This window comes from Amblyomma maculatum, chromosome 9, assembly GCF_055883805.1.
Source record: "Amblyomma maculatum isolate TAMU_Amacu chromosome 9, ASM5588380v1, whole genome shotgun sequence".
NCBI lineage: Eukaryota > Metazoa > Arthropoda > Arachnida > Ixodida > Ixodidae > Amblyomma > Amblyomma maculatum.
The window spans coordinates 3902428-3927845 of record NC_139352.1 but is presented as its reverse complement, the minus strand read 5'-3'; the positions used below and the strand labels follow the sequence as shown (position 1 = coordinate 3927845).

Sequence of the window (25418 nt, the reverse complement as noted above, 5' to 3'; positions counted from 1 at the left end):
GCCGTTCAGTCGGGTCATGCTAACCTCGAGCATGCGGGGGTTTAAACTACATGTACGCAAAATTCAACGACAAGAAAAAGATGCAGGCTAAGCACAAAGAACATTGCTGTTCACATGGAAATCGGGTCATTCGCGCTTCCGTCTTTCCGGTTGTGCACTCTTGCGGTGCGGTGCAGTAGGTCTTCGCCTCGACGAGTCGATGTGCAGCTCGCCGCAGTAGCAGCGCAGGCCTCTAGTAGATTCGGCATGTCTTCTGCCACGACTCTGAGGTAGAATTTAAACGAAGAATTTAGCTAGAAACATCCTGTTTCCTCGGTCTGCATGTGAGGAACAAGCATAATGCCATTTCACATACATACTTTGGACTGCTGAATGTTCTGCACGGCGAGGTGCGTGTGTGTTGTGCCAGCGCTAGATCTTCGGAGGTCGATGCACGACCTAAGACAGCGTAAATGCTAGGAATAGCTCGCTCGCATTACGGGCAGATCGAGGTGATAGTTTAGTGCGAAGCGAAAGCTGCTCGTGAATGTGCGTATCTCGATGCCAGCTGGTGGAGCTGGTGCAGTACATACGTAGCATCGCCTGCAGCTATGTGCGTGACAGCGATGCTTGCCGTACACAACCCTAAGTGAAGACCGTATTCTATGTTAGAACGGATGCACTCTTCGTAGCACCTCATCGAGAGTCCGGCTAGCTGATATCATAGAGGATAAGATCATTCACGCGTAGCAAGCGGAATGTGGCCGCGTTCGACGTGCATATAGCCATGAGCCTGTATATCGACGTCCGCCGTATCTTTACAAGAATCGAATGGATACGTCGGACGTACCTTTAGACACTTCGTTTCCAATATCATGTGGTCGCTACCGAGGTCCACCCCCGTGTTCCTCCACGTGATCGTGATCGGTTCGTTGTTCTTGACGAACGTGAGGTCGGGGCTGGTATCTCGGGACACGGAGTTGCCAATTCTCGTTGGGTAAGCCGGGTCGGTTATGAGGGTATAGTCGAGTTCCGCCGCGTCTTGGGATAGGTTTCTGCCTTTCGCATTGCTTTTGACGTAGCCCCACGCCGGATCCATCGCATTAAAGTCGCCGCATGCGATCAGCGTGCTCTGGCCGGCCGTCGTGCTTGCCTTGTTAAGAATGGCTTTGAACCTCCGGAGTCTCCGCGATGGGTTACTGTAGATGTTCAAAATGAAGATGCTGTTTTTTCTTTGCTTGGTCGGTATGAGTTCGGTGAGCGTGTGTTCAATCCTGACATTGCTTAGCCGGTGTTCGACGAAGGTGAGTCCCTTCCTGACCAGGGTGCACAGGCCTCTGCCGTCGGGCGGGCCCGCGCGCACCCTGTAGCCGGGGAGGGACGGCTTGTCCGTTAGTGTTTCTTGGAGGAGGAGCACGTCGGGCTTGCGAGCCGCGTGCTCGATGTACTGCTGGACGACTGCCTTCTTCTTGACGAAGCCGCGGCAAACTTCCACTGCCACACTGTTATGCCTGTGGAGTTGGAGGCCATGATTGTCCGATTCGGAATTCTCCGTGTTGCTGCGCTTGGTTGACTTGATGCTGTACTGGCGCGAACGTTGGGTTGCTTAGTATTAGTTGCACTCTTCTTTCCAGATTGTTGAGTCTATTGACGTTCTCCGTTTGGAAGGCTTCGATGGCTTGCTTCATCGATTTGATCATATCCTCGAGGCTGTTAAGTTTAGCCTCGACGTTGTTGTTGCTGCTGTCGGTGCTGCAGTTGCTCATGTTGTTCTTGGTCTTGCGCGATTCGACGGCCCTCTTCTTCGTTGCCGGCTCCTTGTCTGTGTCGGCCGTAGTTGCTTCGGCCTTGTTGTTGCCGCTCAGGCTGGATCTTTGCTGTTCGACGTTGCGGAGGGCCTTGCGGATTTCCGCGATTTCCTTGGTGAGGTTGTTGATGGTGGCTCGCAGGGTCGCGTTCTCCTTTTTTAGGGCCTCGTTGATCTCTCGTTCCTTGGTTGAAGCGTTGTCTTCTGTCTTGGCGTTGTAGCTCGGATTTGTCTTCATGATACCTTGTGCGGCGTTGCCCCAACCGACTCTCTCACGCGACAGTGATCCTTGGGTTTTCGTTTTTCGCGCGTCTCTGCTCTGGCTCCTGCAGCTGCTATTTCTCGACTGCGCGCGGTCTCTCGATGGCGTTCTTGACTTATGGGCAGCTGGCTTGTCAAGTGGTGGCAAAGCATGCTGTTGCTGCTGCGTCAGTAGAACGACGACCGTGTTCCATATCGAAACGTTCGCCAGAGTGAGGCATTCGATGATTTATCAGAAAATTGTTCACACCCTGCATGCCACTGGCGTCGCGATAGATCGCGTTCATATCTCCGAGCCTTCGCAGTAAGCTAATTCAGTCATGTACGTGCCTGCCCCGAAGTAGGGTCTCGCTTAGCAGCCAGCTGATTCCCCTATGGCATAAAGCTGAAACCATAAACTACCATGTGCAAAAGCCATGTCTTTACTTTCAAGCCGAACCTAAGCGTAGCCATGCAGATTGCTCTCGTGTAGCTCCAGGTTAAATCACAAGCTAAACCCAGCTAATTTTTTTGCTGCCTGCCCTTCGCTGCAAAGCCACAAAAAGCTGTCCGCGAATATAGGGGAATGCCACTCTGCACTCCCGAGTAGTTTTGAACTCCATCCATGCCATCTGCTCTATTGGCGGATTGTAACTCTTGCTGCTTGTAGGATAGTCGCGACTGCCCGTAGTAATCCCTCAGTAAAAGACCACACTACACAGGTTACTGGCGGTTTTATAGTGCAGTTCTACTTATTTGTCACTTTTTGCCTATCTTTTACGCTGGCTTGTCGCGATTCGTTCCCCCGATTACAAGGCGCCTCGACGGAGTACATTGTTATGTGCTTATATATTGTCATAAATCATGTCCGATTCTATGGCTGCCCCCCATGTGTTAGCTCCAATATATTTCATAGATTCATGGCAGTAATGTTGTACTGTATTCTGTTGTGTGGTATGTTCTTGAGTCAAGACAGCATGTCAACGACACTCTAGGTATGAGAATCATGTAATTCTGCTTGCCCATAAGTGGATGCATGCTTCCTTCTAATATAAGACATGAAGGAAATTGCTGGGACCATGCTACTGCTGGTTCATACTATTTGTTGGGCGCAGCTACAGAATCTTTCTGAAAAGCGTTGTCCAAGCCACTCTTGTCACCTAACCTCATGTTCTTCAAGAAAACCCAATACTGGAGCAACAATGAACTGAAGAAGCTGGCTTTCATTAAAACTTTTGATTTTATTCCAACGGTTGTGAAGAAACTCATCAAAAGGTTACAAGGTCATGCAACGTAGCTTCAAGACAAAGCTTCCTGCGACCTGCATAAACAACTCTTCAGTCATCACGATTCTCTGCAAAGCAAACAATACATGCAGCTCCCTCTAGCAGCAAATTTTGTACCGTTCAAATGACTGACACCTTCAATTCAAAATTCAGCTGGATGTTTTACAACCTCTAAGCAATTTTAACAGTGCCCCCACTTTCCTTCTGTCTCCCTAAATAACCAAGCAACAGCACATGGGCTGAGACAGACTCAGGTACAGAAACTGAAAGCAGTGGAGAGCATAATTTGCTTTGGCACATTCAAGCATGCTAAGCAAGGCATTCTCAAGCTCCATGCTTGCAGTGCCATCGCAGTGCTGCAAAGCAAACAACATAACCACAAAATCACATCCTGCAACAACACTGTACGTAGGTATGTCCGCCCTCCTGAATAACAGATGGCAACACAGGCTTCCTTATGCTGCGTAGCACAACATAACATAACATAACATTAAGAGATAGAAAGCGTGCAGAGTGGGTCAGAGAAATAACTCAAGTTACCGACATTCTAGTGGAAATTAAGAAGAAGAAATGGACATGGGCAGGACATGTAGTGCGAAGAGAGGATAACCGATGGTCGCTGAGGGTAACAAACTGGATTCCAAGGGAAGGAAAGCGCAGCAGGGGGCGGCAGAAAGTTAGGTGGGCGGATGAGATTAAGAAGTTCGCAGGAGTCAAGTGGATGCAGCTAGCACAGAACCGGGTTAAGTGGAGAAATATGGGAGAGGCCTTCGCCCTGCAGTGGGTATAATCAGGCTGATGATGATGATGATGACAACATAACTCAGAGTAGGTGCAGGTTCTAACACAGCCATTTCTTTTAGTTGCTCCGAGACTAATATCAAAGCATTGTCAGTTAAAGCTACACGAGAGAGCAAGTTAAACCTTCTGTGCTGCCTTAAAAAGGTGAGTGCCTTTCTTAAGCAGAAGAAATGGACAAAAGTCCAGAGAAGTAGAAAGAAGCCACCGCAGGAGATAAATATTTAGCTCGAGACCTTATTAATACAATCAGCAGAAAAGTGGGACGCCCATCAAAAAGCTCTCACTAGCTGGGTCTCCACAGGCTGAAAGATACAGGGTGGCAAACATGGAACACAGAAACAGTGGAATTATTACAACATAGAGCTCTGAAGTCAAACAGCTAAACAACCAAGCTAATACCAACAATGCACATGCACCAGTGTGCTCCTAATAGGGGAAGCAAAGGAATATCATGTCCTTCTCTGCTGACAAGCCAAGAGGTACTCTCGGGGACAAAAGTCTCTGGACCACACGCCTCACTTGGACTAGGAGCGCAATGTAAACAAATTATAATCTTATGGTCCAAGTCTTCTGGCTGACACGAAAGTGATGCACCTTAGTTGCAGTTTGCATGGCCCACAGACTTTTGTCCCCGATAGTACATTAAAGCAAACCTGCTGCAAAACGTACCGGAAACTTCAGCTCAAGTGCAACCAGAGACCAAGCCAAAGCTTTCATGGAATCACAAACCTTTCAGAGAGATGAACCCATAGCCCTTAAGCTGTACATATAACGAGCCACAACTGTGACATACCCTAAGCATAAAATGGCATTTAAGAAATTGAAGAAAGCATTAGGCAAGTGAAGATGAAAAAGTAAATCCTCAACACCAGGATAGCAGCTAATATGTTATAGGCTTTGTATGCAATGTGTAAACTGAAAAGGCAAATATAAGGACTGCATAACACCACTAGCTCACATAAAGCTGATAGCTATGAGGCATTAGATATTTCAGCTCTTATAGTGGATACCAAACAAAAGTTAGCCAACTTGCCACAACTTTCACAAATAAACTAAAAATATGCCGATTCAAAACCATCTCATTATGACTCAAGATTCATGTGTTATGCCTACTTCTCATCCCTCGGAATGTGCATTGCCTTCTGTAAACTGCAACAAGTGCAGCCTGCATGCACATTGTATATACGAGGTATAGTATACCAAGCAAGTGTGAAGGAAAAATGAAACAATCTTCTCATTCCCAAAGCAAACTCGAAACATTATGCCAGCCAAAAGAAAATCAAGGTTCAAATTTCTACCCTTATTTTTCAATAGTAAAACAATAATGCATGTGCAAAAGAGTGCCCGAGGTCACAAAAAAAGGCTGCACGAGTGGAACCACTTAGTGTCATCAGCATCTTCATTGCTGGCTTGCTTGGTCAGCTAGGGGCATTGGCTGACAGGAAAGAGCACTATCCCTCCTGCCCACTCACTACACCTGTTGTAGTTATAACTTCGAAGCCTTCAATTTGATAGGCATGTGAAGGTATAATCACGCCCATAATCATACGGAGCACGCCTTGATGATAAAAACTTTTGCCATGAGACACCTGGCACATATTAGGAAGTATTTCATGCATATGTTAGCACATGCCACTGTTGCGCTCGCATATGAATCCAAGTGACCATCGTATCTTCTCTACGGGACGCGTAAGAAAATTTTAAACGCCATTTAAAGCGTGCTCTGCAATATTTTGACCGGACCAGTACTTCAATACACACATGGTGCTTGGTGTTTTAGTGTCTCGCTGTTGCTCCTCCAGCAATATACAGTGTGGGAAATTCTGCACTCTACACAGCCAGGTATCGTCACTGCATCACCAGATGTGCTAGATAATGCCATAAGACTACCTGTGCTTGCACAAATGGGAAGTTACCGTTTCTGCATACTCTGACAGCACACCCCACATAGACTACGGCTAGGAATGACTGCATAAAAAGTAGACAGTGGAAATGCAGTAGGAAAAAGCGGTGGCTTCATGGACCCCTATGTCAGCCTCATTCTCTGACATATGCGATCAGACAATTTCTCGCAGAGAATAAAACAGCTGCGCCAGCAAATGCAATCAGCTTGATGAATCGTCCCGGATATCATGGAAGCCTCATCCTTCGATTGGTGTGTGCTGGCATTCTGCTTCCAGCGCACACAGCTCACGGCTCTTGCTGCGCACATGCATAGAGTTCCTCTGGCATGTGGTGCAGATGCTTTGGACGCGTCCATAGAGTCTGCGCTTAGGAGGCACCACAGGAAACTGATTTCAGTTGTGTAGAGGCAATTGAGTTCTTCTTGTCACAGATATAAAGGGGGAAGAGGTCAGCTGCATTAAAATGTACATTATAAGGCCAGCACTATGCAGAACCAAAACATGACAAGAAATGCATTCTGCACAAAGGCAGATGAGAAAGCACGAATAACAAGTTAGAACTCCTCTATGTACACTATGTACAGCGACAATAACTTTAAGATGAAGAAAAGGAGTGGCAAGCTCAGAAATGTCTGGCTCCAGGCATTTTCCATGGAACAACAATATAAAAGACTAGGACATTTCGACAAGTGTTGGAGTGGACATGGAGAGGGTACATAATGCTGCACATATAAAAATTCTGCAGGCCACTAAGTCAAGAATGACAACACACGCTGGCCTTGACTGAAACAGTTCCATGCCCAACTCTACAAAGTGTCACTGGCTATCAGAAGCAGATGACAAATTGGACACGTCCACATATCATTTGAGAAGCAGAAAATTGTTACAGTTATGCACCACAAGTGCAGTGTCAGATTTACGGGCACTGTTTCTGTTGCCTCTGAGCTAAACACACAAAAAAAAAGACAAGGTAAAAAGCATTGCCTAAAGCAGGCTGGGCCCACAAAACCTAATTCATTTTACAAAAGACTGAAAACTCTGCCCTTCACAGTTAATGCCATTCGCTAAAGATGCCCAAACATCTGACTGCCAAAACTCACTCATGACTCTTAAAACTGTACACATCAGCTATATAATACGAAACATCTTCTTTACAGCAGTAAAAACCACTTCTACAACAACACAAAAAAAAAAAGTTTTCACAGTAATGAGACCTATTGTCATGAATCTACTCCGCAATTGGAAAGATATGCACACGATCAAGACATACGATCAGTACTACCTTTCCCTAATAAAGAGAATACTTCCCAGTTTCAGCCAAATAAGGCTGCACGAGCAAGCAGCACACTATGTGCTACAAGGTAAATGCAAATTAGCTCACTCTTTTAGGCTGTGTTAGGTGAAAGCCTCCAGGTAAGACAGGCTTTCAATAAAATCAGCCAAAATGACTATGGCACAAAACTGAAACTAGCTGCCAACATCTCTCCTTGCATGATGAAAGGATACTCAGAGGCAGTCCACCTACCAAAACATCGAAGCCTGAATTAAATTTAGGAACCTTGGCAACGTGCCAAAAAGCAGTTCCAGAGTTACTACTGCATTAAGGTGCCTGATGCTTCATACAGTGCACACTAAGCTAAGCTTCCATTCAAACTCTCCCTGCTTGCTTTTGTTAAACTGCAAAGACACTACAACACACCTGGCAATGTGTGGCTGCAGAGGCAGCCTACCAAGGATTTCAAGGCAGAAACATGTTCCCAGGTGGGATGGAAGCAAGGAAAGAAGAATAGTGTAAGTAATGAACTTCGATCAGGCCATACATTATCACCGATACCCATGACCTCTTCCCACAAGACTGTATATTCTGTCTAAACTGCAAACATACATATACGCACCCATTTAGACTAGTTTTGCTTATGCCAATTTGACTTGCACATTAGCAATGATTCAGCAGAATAAACTACACAGGCGACAAAATGTTTCCAGGTTACACGTCACCAGAAGCGGAACCAATGCTAAAACAAGCGGTGCTCACAACATCCTTAGCTTTTTCTTCATACTTGACATTCAACGTCTATGCCACCCTAAGAAAAGATACTGTACACAAGCTGTTAAAACTCGGTGAGAAAAGCTCGACATTAATGGAATGAGGGCTTTGACTGTCAGCAAGCCCCTCTACCTTCTCATCCTTTTGCTGCTCACACCAACTCCTTTACAGTTACAAACCAGAAACCCCCATTTCAATATCTCTTCAAATAACAAAAAAAAAAAAAAAAAAACTGCTCCCCCAGGATATTTTATTCGGCAGCAAACATTTGACGTGCCCTGTCCGTGGTTCAAAACTGCCTGCATCTTATTACAGCGGCACCGGATCCACAAGCTAGCCCCTTGCACTCGCCCCCATCACATAATAAAATAAGCTTTGGCTACGAGAGAAGATTGTTTTTCGCGGCAAGCTCTCCACTCCGCGACATACAGCCCCCTATTCCCCAGACTGGCAGCACGCTCGTGAGAAGCACTGCAGGTTCTGGCAGCCGTTGGCCGAGTCCTGGAATGGGCCGTTGTCAACGTAGTCGCAGTAGAAAAGATTCGTGGGCTGCAGACGGGGCGTCCCCAACATGAGCTCCCTCAGACCGTCGCCTGTAAGCTGGAAGCAGCCGGAGACGTCGAGGTACTCGAGGTGGCATAGAAGGTCCCAGTTGGACAGAAACCTGAGGTAACAGAGGTTCGCAACGTCAAACTGAACAGAACTTTTACTGAAGAGGTCAGAAATAAAAAATTTGTGCTGCATTTTCAACTTCGTAACCCAGTGCAGGATACCATGTCAGTCATCACAAACCACAGTGCACAGTATGTGCCAAGTGCCGTTACTGATCCAGACAATGTGCCCTCTTCCCTTTCAACACAGTCCATCACCACTAATTTCATTCTACCATGTTAGGCCCGAATTCACATGATGCGATTTTTGCCCTGCGACACTGCGATTCTCGTCGGTCTAGCCGCAGAGTGAGAGTTTCTAACAGGTTGGAATTCAGTTGCAGTCGGCGCAGTCGTTCTGTGACTGACCAATGAGGAGCCGAGGAGCGTCGCGACGTCATGTGACGTGCAACGGGCTGACACGCCCAGTCCCAGTATCGAAGGAGGGTGCGCGCTCCCATGAGACACTCCTATTTTCACGTCTGAGTGGTTTCATTCGGGGCAGCAACGCGCTTTTTGTATGTTGAAAGACTGCCTGTTTTCATAAATACGTATGAATTATTTCTTGGAATCTAAAAATACATCTGAGTATATGAGTCGGGTGAATCTGGTGAAAAAGTCCCAGAATGCACAACCAGGCATCGAGATCCTTTTCTCACTTGCTCATCAGGCGTCGTGCATTCGATCCCGCTACCCTGCGGTAGGAAGTATATCGGTCAGACGGGCCGTTGCCTAAATAAAAGGCTATTAGAGCATCAAAATAATGCAGAAGAAAAAAAGTCTGGCAATTTGGCGGTCCACTGTCGAGACTGCAGTCCCTGCCAGCGCCTCTCCCCGATGTTCAAGGAAACAGAAATTTTGGCGAAGAGCAACAATGAACTTACCCGCGAAATCATTGAAGCAGCCGCTATCAACGAGCAAAAACATGAGTGCGTTAGCACTCCTTCACTTGCGTTGTTAGAGAAAGAATTTTCATTCCTTTCCGCCTGGATCTGTTTTGTGCATTCTTTTAGTCTTCGCCTACTTTGGCTAGTTCCGCGTTCGCCTGTCGTAATTGTTATTCGAGCAATTCTGTCTTATCCCCATCGTTTTGTTGCCATAAGGTTTCATGCATCTGTGGTTGTTTCTTTAGCCCGTCCTGTTTTTCAGTGTGCGTATGGGTTTGTTTTGTTTTTTTTCAGTGTCCTTTTACTTGCCTTTTTGGTTTTGTCTGTTTTCATTTAGCGAATTTTTAGGTGCTGTTCATGTTTTCCCTCCTTTTTCCTATTTTAGCACCTTTACCTTCGCTGACTTTCACAGCCTTGCCTTTTAAACTGAGCTTATGCCCGCGCTGTTGTTGTTTTTGTTATTGATCTCATGCTTTCATTTTCGCTTTTAGCCATGTTATTTGTTGGCTCCCTTCATTTATCGTTTTATCTGGGCTTCACGTGCGCCCCAGTTCTGCTCTTTGCATCTGTCCCACCCCACACGTTCCATGTCAACGCGTTAATTTCTGCTCAATATCAGATGCCCTTCCTTGGATGCTTGAGCTCTGATAACCATGCTCATGCGCACTTTAAGTCTTTGTGTATGTATATAAGGCGCGGATCAGCGGTTTTCCAAAATGAAGTTGTTAGTGAGCGCATGTGTGTGTGTCCTCCTCTTCCTGGTCTGTCGTCTGCTATAGCGCTCTTTCTATGACAATGAATAACCAACTCGCCCAGCAACATACCCCGAGTATATAAATCAAACGCGCTCTTCCTACACTTTTTCTACAAAGCATCAAACAACCCTGGGGGTACCTTTCTCACCGAATTCGCACGCAGGTTCGCTGCATATGAAAGCACTGTGCGAAATAACACAGCGGCGTCACCGACTGCACTGAAAATTTTCACTGCAGCCGCAGCATGTGAAACAGACCTCAGATACGAAAGACTGTGGCTAAAATACAAGCACATAAATAATAAACTCCCTTGATGTCGAGTTCTGTGGTTGAAAGTGTGGAAGTAGTCATGCCTAACTAATCAGCCCATATGTATCAGCATCTCAGATCACTCATCTGTAAAAGAAAACTTCACAGTGGCAATGTTCCTCAACATAGAAAATGTGACGAACACATTTACCCTAACTTCCTGTTTCTATTCCTGTCAGCCTATACAAATAGTGTTTTCCTGGTTCCGAGAGAACTGCAGTAAAAAGCAGTTTTCTTCGAATACCTGAAATGAATATTTAGGGTATTCCGGGATTAAAACCAAGAACTGAATGACATACAGCCATTTTTAAAAATCATGTATTTTTCTAACATATACCAGGCCATTACACGAAGAACAAAAAAAAGTTCAGTTTTAACCTTGCTCATATACAAACAACAATTTTTGATGACCTGCAAAACAAAAAATCTGCATGTGTTGAAACATGTAGCCCGATCTAGGCAGATGGCCAGATGAGTTGAGGTCAGGGAGAAAACCACACTTCTGAAAACGATGCAAACTCGGAATACGGACTCTGGTGTTCAGAATGTTCGCTTTATTGTGCCTGGATTAGGGTGGGTGCTGTCGACTGCCACAAAATGACCTTTTGAAGCTAACAAGGCTTAAAATCGACACCATGATCATGGATGTCAGCATCATTTCGCTGATCACTGATTGATGGATGAATAGATGGATGAACATATGACTAAGGTACGTAATATTTCGATTCCTGCGACAAAAAAAAAAAAAAATTAAAAATTAAGCTTTTTTACTGAGTAATAAACCCTCCTCCCAAAGTGATGTCAATCTTACTTGAAAACAAACAAGCAAACAAACAAAAAAGGAACAGTATTCATTATGCAAGTGTATACGGTATTACTATATATTTATTATTCAGTGAGAAGTGCTCCTCAAGATGGCTAACAAGTATTAATAAACCTTCAAAGTCTCAAAAATGAAAACACGGAACTAGCAACAAATGATTAGAGTTAACCGCACTAGCCATGTGTTTAGGCAACTGAGGGAATAGACAGCACTGCATTATTCCAGTAAATATGGAACTCAATAGTAAACCTTGGTAGCAATTCACATTTACCAAATACCTAAAAAATCGATTTGTTTTCATGCAATGAAACTGCACTACAGACTTTGACGCATACCAAAAGAAATCGCTCTGAATCAACTCTGGGGTTCCTTAATGAAAAATAACATTTTAATATGCTGGCATTTATGCCCTCAGCCCATTGATAATCAGACAGTGGGGTCAAGATTCAAGCTGTAATTTTTGTACTCAGCACCAAATGCCACAAGCACCAATCCACTTCTACTCAGACAGGTGGTCCTTGATTTTTCTGCTGTGTGCGAATATTGAATATCTCGAACAGTTTTCACATGACATTCACTATTCGAACCTTTTACTAAACGGTCACAAATTACACACTTCTAGTTCATCTAAACTGACAGTGAAACATTGCAACATTCTCAAAGGACCTTGCTTGCACTTGCAATACAAGTTAACGTGACCTTTATCCACTGAAGCGACTGTTGCCTCTCGGAAAGAACCGGTGCATAAATAATGCGCTGCAAGCCATTGAGAGCCGCCCTGTGTCCAGTGTGTGTAGTCAAGCGAGGCACATTAAAGTCTATAACTGGCTGTAAGCTCGCCAGAAAATTTCGGGAAGTGGACATTTGAGGAGGGGGGGAGGGACAGCGATGGTACAAACCAAATAATGACAACACAGCAGATGTCCTAAGAGAAAAAGATGACAGCACAGGCGGCTGCGCAGCACTTTTCTTATCGATAACAGCTAAACCTTGTTAAATCGGCCCCCAGGAAGAAGTTCGAATAATCGAATAGCCCTAGAACACTGCCGAAGCCCGTTTGCATCACACCAATATTGTTAACGAACACCTGGAATGTCGTTGTGCATACATCTGAAATGAAAGCTATGCGACGACTATTTTTCGAGAATTCGTAAAGTGCTTTGTTTAGCGCACACTGTAAGGAATGTTGAAAAACCGATTTAAAATCACAAGTACCAATGTGGCCCTTTTTGTAGAGCGGCGCCATCGCGTTACTAATGCCTCTTTGCATTATGCTTCAGCCCCCTATAAAGTGCAGCTGTTGCACTCTGCAAATAGTACCATTGACATCCCTGTTTTAAGGAGGTAACCAATCTAAAAGCTTTCTTACATCATTCAAGAAACTCCTTTTTCCACGTAAGCCTTAGGCAGTAACCAACTTGATTTTCACCCCTCACAACTGTTATCCGGAAAACTATAAACAAATATAATAGAAAGTTTAGTGTTATATGATTCCTGCTTCATTATTTTATACCTGGTAAATAAATATGGCACCAGCAGTAAACTCCACTATAAAGATGGGTGAAAACAAAATTTGTGCCATTGATTATGAGTGAAAAGAAGAAAAATCACAAAGCTAACGTAGCAAGTCGACATCAACTGCTACATTACTCGTTCTAAGATAGCAGCCCCACGGAAACAATGGCAACAGCTACTTTCAATAGGTGGCAATGCCTCACCAAAACTGTTATCCGCAAAACTATAAACAAATATAAAAGAAAGTTTAGTGCTATTACTACTACTATATGATTCCTGCTTCGTTATTTTATGCCTGGTAAATAAATATGGCACCAGCAGTAAACTCCACTATAAAGATGGGTGAAAACAAAATTTGTGCCATTGATTATGAGTGAAAAGAAGAAAAATCACAAAGCTAACGTAGCAAGTCGACATCAACTGCTACATTGCTTGTTCTAAGATAGCAGCCCCACGGAAACAATGGCAAAAGCTACTTTCAATAGGTGGCAATGCCTCACCAAAAGCACTGCGACGCCTACTGAGAGAACAGAGTAGTATTCAATCGACACAGCGAGCAAAGAAGCTAATACTCACAGAAGCCCACTGTCTGTGATGTTGAAGCACCCGGAAAGATTCAGGTGCCTCAATCCGCCAGTCACTTTATTGCCTGGGTTCTCCTGCGCTGTAATACTGCTGTTCGACGAACTGGGTGCCGGCACATCAGATCCCGAGAGATCATGCTCGGCTCTTACACAAACCACGCCACTGCAGCGATTTCTGAAAGGGCAACCGTCGCAGAAACGGCCCATCGTATGCATAACAAAGGGAACAGATTGGCTAGTGCCGGCTGCCAGCTCGTCCCAGGCGTCCAGGGAGTTCCAAGACAGGTTTGACGAAGTGGAATTGTTGCTGTGCTGGTCATAGGGGTCAATGCCCGGCATAAAATTGCCGCCATTTTCTGCCCCTCTCCGCTGGAGCAGGCATCGGGCTATTCGGCAGAGGCCCACGTCGGTGAGCAGCGAGCAGCCGGATAAGTCAACTTGTTCAAGCTGAGAGCAGGCACCGGATTCTTCAAGCCTGCAGGAGAGAAAGCAGAGAGGCAACTGTATGAAGGGCAGGTCAGTTAAAAGTGCCAGCTAATTTTCGTTCTCAGTAAGAACGGATTACTTTGCTTTTTATTTCTACGGTGAGTAAAGTACGATTAGACACTTACCCCACCTGGGTATACAAGATATTCTGCGAAAGCAGTTTACAGGACCCTGTTTGTTCTGCGTTTGCTACTGCAGCATGGAAGCACGCCTTTCTCACTTCCTTGGTTTTGCTGCAGAATCTTGCACTCCACTGTGTATGAGGATGATGTGAATCCAAGGACTGGCAGTCTGCACATGCACTACTTTATAAAGGGAGCCCACAGCCACTGACAGCAAGGAAGGCATTGGGGATTTTTTATTTTGGTGCTGATGAATGCTAAATAAAACTGTAACCTTGAAGACAAATGAACAGAAAGTAGAAGAAAACACTCTCAAGTGTAGGATACACACAACACAAAGGCCTAAGAAAGCAAAAGATTGAAGAGAAGCTGCCGTATCTCGGTTGGGTAGAGCACAAGGTTCGCATTCAGCAAGTGGCGTGTGGTAATTTTTTTCTTCCGCTTCTAATCATTTATCTCCAAGATTAAATTTTATTTTCTAATTAATTAACGCAAAAAAAGGGGAAACAAAATCCCCTACACCTTCCTTGTGTCAGTGGCTGCTGACTCCCTTTATATATGCCTCATAACGAGTGCCTGACTTTTTCTACATTTATTAAATTTCTCAATATATGCTTGCTGATCACAGACTAGTCTTCTATGCTGCCCACAGATGATGCCACAGATAGACTTGGCATCGGGCCAGATCAGTGCCTCAGTACCATTAAGCTTGCCTCCTCTCTTTCCCTCGCACTCCTCCATTTTTCTACCCCAGTGCCACCAATACCGTAGAACTGAAAACTGTGCCCTTAGTGCTGTCGCACTAAATTGGAACATTTCTTTTCTTTCGCTACCCGATTTAACCTTGTGACACAATGAAAGCGACTTCAGAATCACTGTTTCAAAGCTCATGGCTAGCTTTAAAAATCCAATTCAAAAGAAATCTCTTAACAGCAGCACAGTCTGCTAGTGAAACCGGACTGTGGAGGAGGCAATAGCTGAATATCTTGCCTCTAAAAGGTCTGTCTGATGTGCAATTAATTAGTTTCAATTAGAGCACATTTATGCATCAAAAGAGGCCAACATTTTGTCCTCAGAACGCATTTAACGCAAAATTAACAAGCATTCTGCACAGACAGCATAGTCATTAAAAGAAGACAAAGCAGTGTGAACAATTACAGAAAAACTATGTGACCACTTGAGACTTCTCAAAAGAAAATTTAGCATTTGGGTTCTCCTGCACTACTCCGTTTTGTAGCTCAATTCTAGGAACTCTAGTGCTATTACAGTCAAACCTCGATATAACGAACACGCATATAACGAATTATTGAATATAGCGAACTCTTCCGAAATATTTTTGTCAAACACATGTATTTTTAACATCCCATAGCGAACGCGGTTCGGTATAAAACGGATATTACGAACTTCGCGACGCCAAGCACTACCTCACTTTAATAGCAGGAGGCAGGCTTCGTTGCACTACATGTGTGTTATGCGGCGCAGCAAAAGTTCAGGATTACCTCGCAGGCGCTGACAGCGCCACAGATGCCACGACGGCATTGGGAGTTGACAGCCGAATAAATCTATGGCCTCCGAGATTACCCCCGCGCGCCTGTTTGTGCGCACGGAGGTGATCTCGGAGGCCAGAAGAAATCGTTTGCATCTCACAATCGCCGACAGCGCCACTTCAGCAGCGGCGGCAGCGGCACGATCGAATGTTGTTTTTTGCCTTTTTTTGCATGGACGAAGGAAACAACTTGCTCTTTTGGTTTTTGCGCCATTCGGGTTTTTTGGTTTTAGTGTTAGCGGCGGCATGGCTGTCGTAGCGTTCGGCGGAGGCTGCGTCGGTCGTCGTGTCTAGTGTGGTGCGCGGGTGTGTGTAGTGCTGTGATGGTGGTGAACGTGAAAAAAAGAGCAGAACTGACGTTAAAGACCAAGCTCAAGATAAAGGCAGTTTACAAGAGGAGACTGATTGACACTCTTCTCATGAAGCTTCTTATGAAGCAGGACTTGAAGATCAACTTGCTGGGAGCATTAAAGCGGCATTGGACAGCGTGAAAGGCGAAACGATTGCCAACTGCTTTCGGCACGCAGCTTTTGTTCCAGCAGAGGCCCGCGCATCAAGTGACGATGGGGACGAAGCAGAAGCAGAGCTCCGCGAGCTCGATGAGGTGACATGCCCGCAACAATGACTGTAGAGGACTTTGTAGGCGGCGACGACATTGCGGCGACCACGGCTGTACTGACGGACGCCAAAATCGCTGTGGAAGTTTCTGAACATGCCGCAGACGAAGCTCAGGCTGACCGTGTAAACGATGAGAACATTCCGACTTCACAAGAAGCGCTTGCTGCATTGGATTTACTGCGCCGCCACTACAGTGCTATTGAGAGCAGTGGGTTTGCCCTTGTTGAGTGTTTGCAAACTATGGAACAGGGCGTGATATGGAACGCGATCAACACAAAAAAGCAGGCCGCGATTAAGCAGTTCTTTGCGCGTAAATAAACGGACGTGACCCAAGAAGGCACCCTTCAAGTTGCTGTGCCTTCTCTGATTGAATTTTGCTGCTCTTGCATGGATTTTCTACGAAATGTTATATTACGAATTATGGATAGAGCGAACTATTTTCCGATTTTTTAACTGTTCGTTATAACGAGGTTTCACTGTACATTGAGAAAGAGGAACAGCAACTAAGAGAGTCAGTTTCTTGCAAGAAATACTACAAAAGATGCTTTACAAATGAGCTTCCAGGGACACATTTTGCTCAGCACTATACTCCTGCATCAACTTGCTCCAAGTGCTGAAAAATCACACCACTTCAGCTCAGCTAGCAGTGAACCGCACACAGACTCTCTTGTATGACAGCAGTGTTGATAAAAAAGAAAAATGGCTCCTTGGCTAAGTCCGTTTATGCAAGCAAAAGCTGTGTTAAGCTTGATTATGCTGTGTTGCTAAGCCGATAAGGCTCATATACACGACTGCATGTATGCATTGTTTAGCAATGTTTATTCACTGCTTGGTTTTATGGCTGCGAATACTGCTGAGCCAGTTGATATTCCCATTCTTCGTCGGTCTCTGCCGCTAGCTTGGCATGTTTATGTTCCCTATCTCCAGCCAAATCATTAGCATGTCCGGCAGCGTTGGCTGAGTGATCCGACTCAGCTTGTTGGCTATAAGGTGGGTCTGACAACGATGACAGTTCTGGCCGACTTGCTTCATTCATAGCGGGGAAACTGCCAAGCGAGCAGTGTTGCCTCCTTTTCAAGCGAACAGCGAGTCACGTGGTAGTAATAATATAATAATAATAATAAAGTGGCAAACACGCCACTGCTGCTCCGCTTGAAACATCAGAGATGGTAGGAGAAGCATCTCTTCCAGAGGCACAGCGCACAGTTCGATATATCAAATGAACAGTATCTCAATAAATGTAAACAACACTGTTGTACTTTTGCATGAGATTTTCAAGGGGATATCCTGAGAGTTTGATATAAGCAATAATTCGATATATCCGGGTTCGATATAAACAGAATTGACTGTAAAAGATTAATGAATAAAATGCAAAACTTGAGAAGAGCTGAAGTAGTAGCCCTCCAACATAGCTCAGCTTCCTAACGTGCGCCGGTTTGTCACCCGAAAACAAGTTTTTCTGATTGCGAAATATTGTATCATTATTTTAATGCAGCTAAGGCAGATTTAATCAACCTGCAAATTCATTCATGCTGTCTTTTAGCCATTCTGTGAGTTACGCATATTGTCCAAGTTGCAGTTAACTTATGGAGGAGAGGGAAAGAGTGCGTCAGAGAACAAACGCAAGGTAATGACATGCCAACCAAAATCTAGAAGAAATGGTAGGCATTGGCAGAACTTTTCATGTGGAGAGCACAAAGCCAATGATCGCATTGGGGATGGAGTGGATCCTAATGAGATTCAGGGATAGCAAGGGGCAGATGAGTTCAAGTTGAGTTAGCAACAGGTCTAATATGGGCCACATGGCACGAACAGCCCTGCTTACCCTTTAAAGGAGGTGTCCCCAACATCAGTGTACGACAGGTCCAGGTGGCGGACCATGGGACAGAGCTTGAGGATGGACCTGAGCTGCAAGAAAGAACCAGCTTAGGTTAGGTGCAAGGAGAAGACGATGCTCAAAACAGCCAAACTCCATGTACACCAACAGCACTTCCGAACGGAAATTGCTCTCCCACCTAGCCTATCTTTTTCAACCACACATTTTGCAAGCCACATGTTCTAAAAGCTGACTATAGTTCACGACTATGTAAGACCTAATTTTCACTTCACAATAATATACACGTACCATATTTCCTGGTGTATAAGTTGTGGCATTTTACAAAATTTTTTGTCACAGTGTCCTTCACAGCAGTGTGTATGATGAAAAATGTTGCGTGCACATGTGTCATCTGCAGATATATACTGTTAACAAGGTTAAAAAAAGAAAATCTATTTGTAAAATGGGCAAAACAAAAAAAAAAGACATCGAGTTATTTTTAATACATTTCACTGTTAGACCATATTTTCTTGAAAGTTTTCAACTTCGTAGATTGTTCATTGTTCGTGCTGAACAAGATGTAGCCCACATCATGCGTTGTTGAATACACACTGAAGAATAACAACCGGGCAGCAAGGAGGTAGTTCCACAGAGGTAAAAAAAAAAAAAAATCACCTTGAGAGTACCTTGACATGCAGCCAGCCTTCATGAGCCAAGGGCTCTTCAAAGAGTCCCCTTTCCTCTTATTCTGGCCGTATGTGACAGTTAAGACCTGGCCTTGGCCAACAGTACATGCCATATATTGTCTAAAGAGGCTGATGCTTTCCTCTTTAATTTCTATATTTTCGAACTCATAAAATGGTCTCTCCCGAGTTCTTCCTTCTCCATGGGTGGTCCAACATGAACGAAAAAATGATCCAGAACAGGTGGAAAGCGTCAAGTGTGCTCCAGTTGGTAAAGTTCACAACACAGGCTTCTTAAAAAAAAAAAAAAAAGAAAAGAATAAAGCACAGAGCTCTCTTTCTCTCTTTCCATTTTCACTCCTTCCTTCCTCCCTTCCCTCAAGGCGCAGTTCAGGTGTCCACAGAACAAGTGTGACAGATACTGCACCTTTCCTTTCCTGTGAACCAATTATTGTTATTATTATTATTATTATTATTATTATTACTATTATTATTATTATTATTATTATTATTATTATTCTCATGAAACAGAGGAATCTTAAGTTTGCTGTTATGGCGCTTACCAAATGAGCAGGTGTGTGCCTTACACAGCAGCGTGGGTTACGATTTTTTTCTATGGAGTGGGCGTGCGGCGTACACTCGTGGCTTGTAGACGAAAAGGCACAGTAGATAAAAATACAAGCCCACAAAAGCCATCCGTGAGGTGTTACTTTGTAGCATGTCTTAATAAATACAGAGATGAACCCGAAGAAAATACACAATGGTGAGGCTGCACAAGTTGGATCAGCACAGTAAGATTAGCAATGCCATCGAGTGTAAAAAGGCTTTCAACAATTCTAGCCAACTTATCGGGGATAAGCAATAGTGTACAGGAAATTGTTGACAAATATTCCTTCTTTCTCAAAACATAAGCAACTAGTATTCACCTTGTGCAGGACAGCCGCTAACAAGGAGACTTTGTATATGTGCTTGCCCCTCTACACCATTACCTGTCGTGTACAAATCTAGAGCGTTTTACCAGACCAATTTTCCTCTAATAGAATGTTTCTTAAGTTTCAATGTTCATACTTAATATTCCCACGCGCAATCAAATGCCTCTCACCAGACGGCTGTTGAGTGCGTGGGAAGTGGCGAGGACAATCTTTCGCACACCTTTGCCGACAACGGGCAAGAAGTATTTGACCAAGCAGTGCAGCACCGCAGCCTCTCGCTTGAAGGTATCCGCAGCCGAGCTCGATGTCGAATCCTCATCCGAGGAGCTGCCACCAGATTCGTCGAAATCGGCATCCTCATCAGCGTGCCCCTTGACTTGCTTGCCCTCGTAATACGGGTCAGGCCACAGAGGCACTTGATCCCATATTCCTGCAGCAGGGGAGTTTGTACTGAGAACAACTCTGCTTAACTCTTTTCATGTAAAAAAATGCTACTACAACCCTGCCATATGTACAGTAGAACCTCATTGATACATTCCCGGTTAAAACAATTTCCCAGTGCTCACCAACCACAGTTGCCAGTTGCTTTCCTGCAGTGCCAGGATGCAAAGGGGCAAAGCATCAAAGAAAGCCAGCAAGCCAACATGAGAGTCACCTGATCCCACAGAAACAACTCCTAGAAAGGGTGCAACGTCTTGGCACTCTGTCAAGTTCCCCACCCTCCAATAGCAGGAGGTACCATATTTACTCGCGTAATGATCGCACTCGCGTAATGATCGAACCCCTGAATTTTGAGGTCAAAATTCCATTTTTTAAATTCCTCGCGTAATGATCGCACCCCGAACATGGAGCCACCTGGTGGTTGATCTACAATCATCCCGCAGCGAATGCATTCCGACGAGTTCCCAACCTAATCTAGTAACGTTGGAGTTCCCATGATTCCATGCTTTGCGGCATTCGCCATTTTGCAATTCGGCAGCGTCGTAGCGTGCTTTGTGTTTTTGTGCGAGTTTAAGCCATTTCACCATGGGGCGGTATGCCAGCTACACCACCGCGTTCAAGCTCAAGGCTGTCGACTATGCACTGGAGCATGGCAACCGCGCTGCTGGTAGGCATTTCGGCGTGGACGAAATGAGGATACGCTATTGGAAGAAGCAGCGCGAGAAGCTGATGGCTACGAACAAGACACGGCGGGCTTTCCGTGGACCCAAAACGGGCAAGTTCCCTCGTGTTGAGGAGGCAGTCCTAGAATACGTGAGGGACCTGCGCAAGGATGGTTGTGCAGTGTCATTAGAAATGATACAGACGCAGGCGCGCACAACTGCCAGGAAGCTGGGAATCGCCGCAAAGGATTTCCGCGCTAGCTCCGGTTGGACGACTCGCTTTATGCGACGGAATGGACTTTCCCTGAGGCGGCGGACGTCGTTGTGCCAGCGGCTCCCAGCCACGTATGAAAGCAAAGTGATAGACTTCCATCACTTCGTCACTAGGCTTCGCGAAAAATGCGGTTACCTCATGTCGCAAATTGGAAACGCCGATCAAACTCCACTGACGTTCAACATGCCCCGGAATACAACTGTGAACGAGAAGGGTGCTCGGAGCGTCCTCGTGAAGACGTCTGGCGCAGAAAAACAGCGATGCACAGTCATGCTGGCTGTGACGGCCGACGGGCGGAAGCTGCCACCATACGTGATCTTCAAACGGAAGACTATTCCGAAGGGAAACTTTCCCCGTGGCATCCATATACGTGCACAGATGAAAGGGTGGATGACTGCAGACCTGATGGTCGACTGGATCAAGACTGTTTGGGGAAGAAGACCAGGAGCATTTCTGCTTCCCTCGCTTCTGGTTTTGGACAGTTTTAGGGGTCACCTTGTGGACAGCGTGCGTGCCAAGCTGAAAGAGCTGCGCACGGACATTGCAGTCATTCCTGGCGGCCTGACTTCGCTGCTGCAGCCTCTCGACGTGTCTTTGAACAAACCGTTCAAGGACAACGTTCGACGACTTTATGCTGAGTGGATGGCGATGGGCCAGCATGATTTGACGCCGAGCGGAAAGATTAGAAGGCCATCCGTGGAGATGCTGTGCTCGTGGATCACAGAAGCGTGGAGCAGTATCCCCGACGAGGTAGTGGCTAAGAGTTTTAAGAAGACAGGCATATCTAACGCTTTGGATGGAATGGAAGATGACTTCCTGTGGGATTGTGAAGATGCTCCCAGCGACGACACTGCCGTTTCCGATGAGTCGTGCAGCAGTGAAAGCGAGGATGGCGAGGATTCAGACTTTGATTAGAGTACTGACGAAAAAAAATAAATGGGCATTGTGCACTCCATGTGATGCTTAATGTGCGTGTTTATTGCGAAGGTAAGCCTTACTCAGCTTTTATTTTTGGTAGTAATCGAGATATATGTTCTAAGACGTCTGACCTGCAACTTGTTTGCGTTTTCGGTGCTCAAAAATTTTTTGTAGAAAATTTACCCTGCGTAATGATCGCACCCCGAAATTTGCGTCAGTATTTTAAAAAAAAAAGTGCGATCATTATGCGAGTAAATACGGTAAACGTAAACATGTTGTAATGTTATATGGGCATCTTGGTGAGCTGTCAAAGAATGGGTTGTTGACAGTGCCAGTGGCCACAGGAAACTGAGGAAAAGCTGCCGAAGGAAACCCCAACATGGTTGATTCAGGGCTTCTCCAGTTAAGCAATCATGTGTATGGCCGTCACACTTACCAAGAGCCCAGTGGACAGGCATAAGGTCTTTCCATAGGGCTGGTTCCCGAGAGACGCTGTACCAACTCTTGCAAACACCACCACTGATGGAGAGGTCACGTGCGTTGAGGCGCGAGAAGATGTCAAGCAAGATCTCTTGGGGAAGGTCAGCCCACGAAGGGAGCAGTTCAGCCACATCATCTTCATCACTGTCTGCCTCTGCAAACGGCACAAAAGAATCACGCCCATTACTAGTTCCTCCACTTTCAGCTAACGCAACCCCTACTCACAACATGTTTTTTTTTTTTTTTTGTACCATTCCTCACTGGGGAAATGAGGAGCAAATGCAGATTTTTCATGGAAAATTTCTGGCCTAAGGGAAGATGACCACTCACTTTTGTTTCTGTTAAGTTCCCCTCTCTGGCCTGCTAGAGTAGTTTCATAGATGACCTGAGCCCCTGGGAGCCAACTACATGGCAATGACGTCCGGTCACTGAAAACCAGCCTCGCACATAATCTTACAATTCAAGAAGTCTAGACACTCCAATATGAGCATCCCAGTCTGCTTTGCTGTTTTCCACCAAGCAACTGTTATTAAATTTGTTATTAAATCACTTCTATGCTTAGGACAAAGTAAACACAGACTGAACTCTGCGAGAAATAAAAGAAAAAATGAAGTATCATAGTTCACCCCAAGGAATGCTAATCTACAGTTTTATGCAGTGAAAGTGTCAACTGTAAATGACTTTGTACCTCCATTCTACGATTATATTTTTCAAAATCGGGCAACTTGGACCATACGTTTTCCAGGGTAATATGTTTTTTCACCGTAATTTTTGAAAAAGGAAAACAAACGCACAAACGAGGTTTTACTGTACACGCCTTCAGAGGTGGGGCAATGTGAAAGCTGCACTCTCGCATGCCTGTAGTGAATAGTCACAAAAATGCTCTATCTGTATTCAATCCAATTATCTCGCTATTCAATTTGAAAGCAAAGATACAGTATTCATATATTATCCTGTTTAGGAAAGTACTAATCGCATGCACCTAGTACTACTTTTTTCCATAAATGTACTTGCCTCACACTGATTTCAGCAAAGAAAGCACTTGGACTACAAGAACATCGTCATCACTTATCCTGAAAACCTAATTTCCCAACCTCCGCTTAGCCATCCACTGATTAGTCATGCTCTAGACTTCATTACCCTGAAGCACTGTCAATTTATCAAATCACTGCATCAAATGTCCAACCCATTGCCATTTTCTCTTGATTCCCACAAGAATATCACTGACCTGCCTTTGTTCCCTCCTCCACACTGCTCACATCGTATCAATGAATAAAAGAGGAACATCAACAAGTATAGCACACATGACTTATCGCCAACTCACTCTGGTCAATATTTTCAAGCTCCACACAGCATTTCTCCTGGGCACACTGCTCCTGCCATCTGGTGTGCTCCTGGATCACCTTCTCCTTCAGCAACTTGAGCTCCTCGTATCCAAAATACTGGATCAGCATGGGCTGAAACACCTAGAAAAACACCAAGGAAGCACTTCAGAATGTTTAGAAAGCAACGAACATTACAAAAATACAAAAAGTACTTGAATAGTTCAAGGAAATCCCCACACATGGAGCAGAATTTGTAATAGGGGAGTAGTTACTCATTAACGCTCAGCCATAAGGTTACAAAGCCAAGCTACAAAGCTTTCACATAAACTTCATAGCTTAAGAAAAATTCGTCCTGATCTGAGACCACGACCTTTCCGAGCCAGTAATCTAACAACCGAGCTAACTAAGATGGCCAGCAAATGAGATAATAAAGTGAAAAAACACTGCATTGATTTGGTTTGTGCGGTTTTACGTCCCAAAGCAACTCAGACTATGAGAGATGCCATAGTAGAAGGCTCCGGAAATTTCTACCAGCTGGGGTTCTTTAATGTGCACTGACATTGCACAGCACACGAGTGCCTTGCTTTTCCCCTCCGTTGAAAAGAGGCCGCAGCGGCCAAGATTCGATCCCACATCCTTGGGCAGTTGAGTGCCCTACCCACAGCACAGCCACGGAGGCGCCACAACCACGGCGGGGCCGAAAGCGCACTGATAGACAACTCAAAGTGGAATGGTAGTTTATTCAATTACAGCATTACTACAAATTTTACTCCACCTTGGGGGACTCCCCAAAACATTATTCGGACACCGTTCCCCACCAAATTGTTGATCACTTTGCTCTAAACTGACCATCTTATTTGCTGGCCATCTGGTTAGCCCACTTGGTGAAGCGACTGCTTCAGAGAGGCAGTGGTCCCAGACTCCTACCCAGAACAAATTTTTCCTCAACTACGAAGTTTCTGCAAAAAGTGTGCAGCTTTCCCATGATTCGTAACAGTTTAAAAGGAAAACTTTCAACGGTTTCCAAGGGCTTTTAAGGCTCTTACCCAGCAATTTCAGAGACTTAGAACAGCGTTGTATTTAGCTGTTTAGACAGAAAATACCACCTTTAACAATAACTTTGCTGATCTTTATAAAATAAAATAGAAAATACTTTGCCCTGAAACACACTAGCAATTCCCAACTGAATATTTTAGTCACTTTTAACAGTCCTTGTTCAATATCGCAATACACCAGGTGGTTAAGATGACCACTCAATCTTTAAAAATGGGCTTTTTGGTATAGGAAGATGACTTTTCTGGTACAACAGTACCAGTGTTGGAAACATCACAAAACAGAGAAATAATGGCAGCTTATAAACTGATTAATTTCTGATACTTTGCTTTTTAAATGATGTATAGAGGTGTCTAAATATTGAAGTTTTCGAATACGATTAGAATGGGGTGATTATGAGAAAAAAATGTCTGAATATTGAACATCTGATCGGTAAAAAAGAAAAAAGAAGGAAAATAGCAAACGCAAACACTGT

The 25418-nt window shown here is 44.8% G+C and overlaps 1 protein-coding gene across 1 annotated transcript in view; it reads right to left on the bottom strand.

The window, feature by feature from the left end:
• Positions 1-5092: 5092 nt before the first annotated feature.
• LOC146178115 (F-box/LRR-repeat protein 5-like) overlaps positions 5093-25418 on the bottom strand; it is a 36650-nt gene continuing 16324 nt past the window's right edge. The window contains 6 exon segments of the mRNA XM_084577946.1: positions 5093-8728; positions 13580-14062; positions 18185-18267; positions 19961-20220; positions 22522-22719; positions 23890-24031. Of these exon segments, the coding sequence (XP_084434072.1) occupies positions 8500-8728; positions 13580-14062; positions 18185-18267; positions 19961-20220; positions 22522-22719; positions 23890-24031 (1395 nt within the window). The 3' untranslated portion in view covers positions 5093-8499.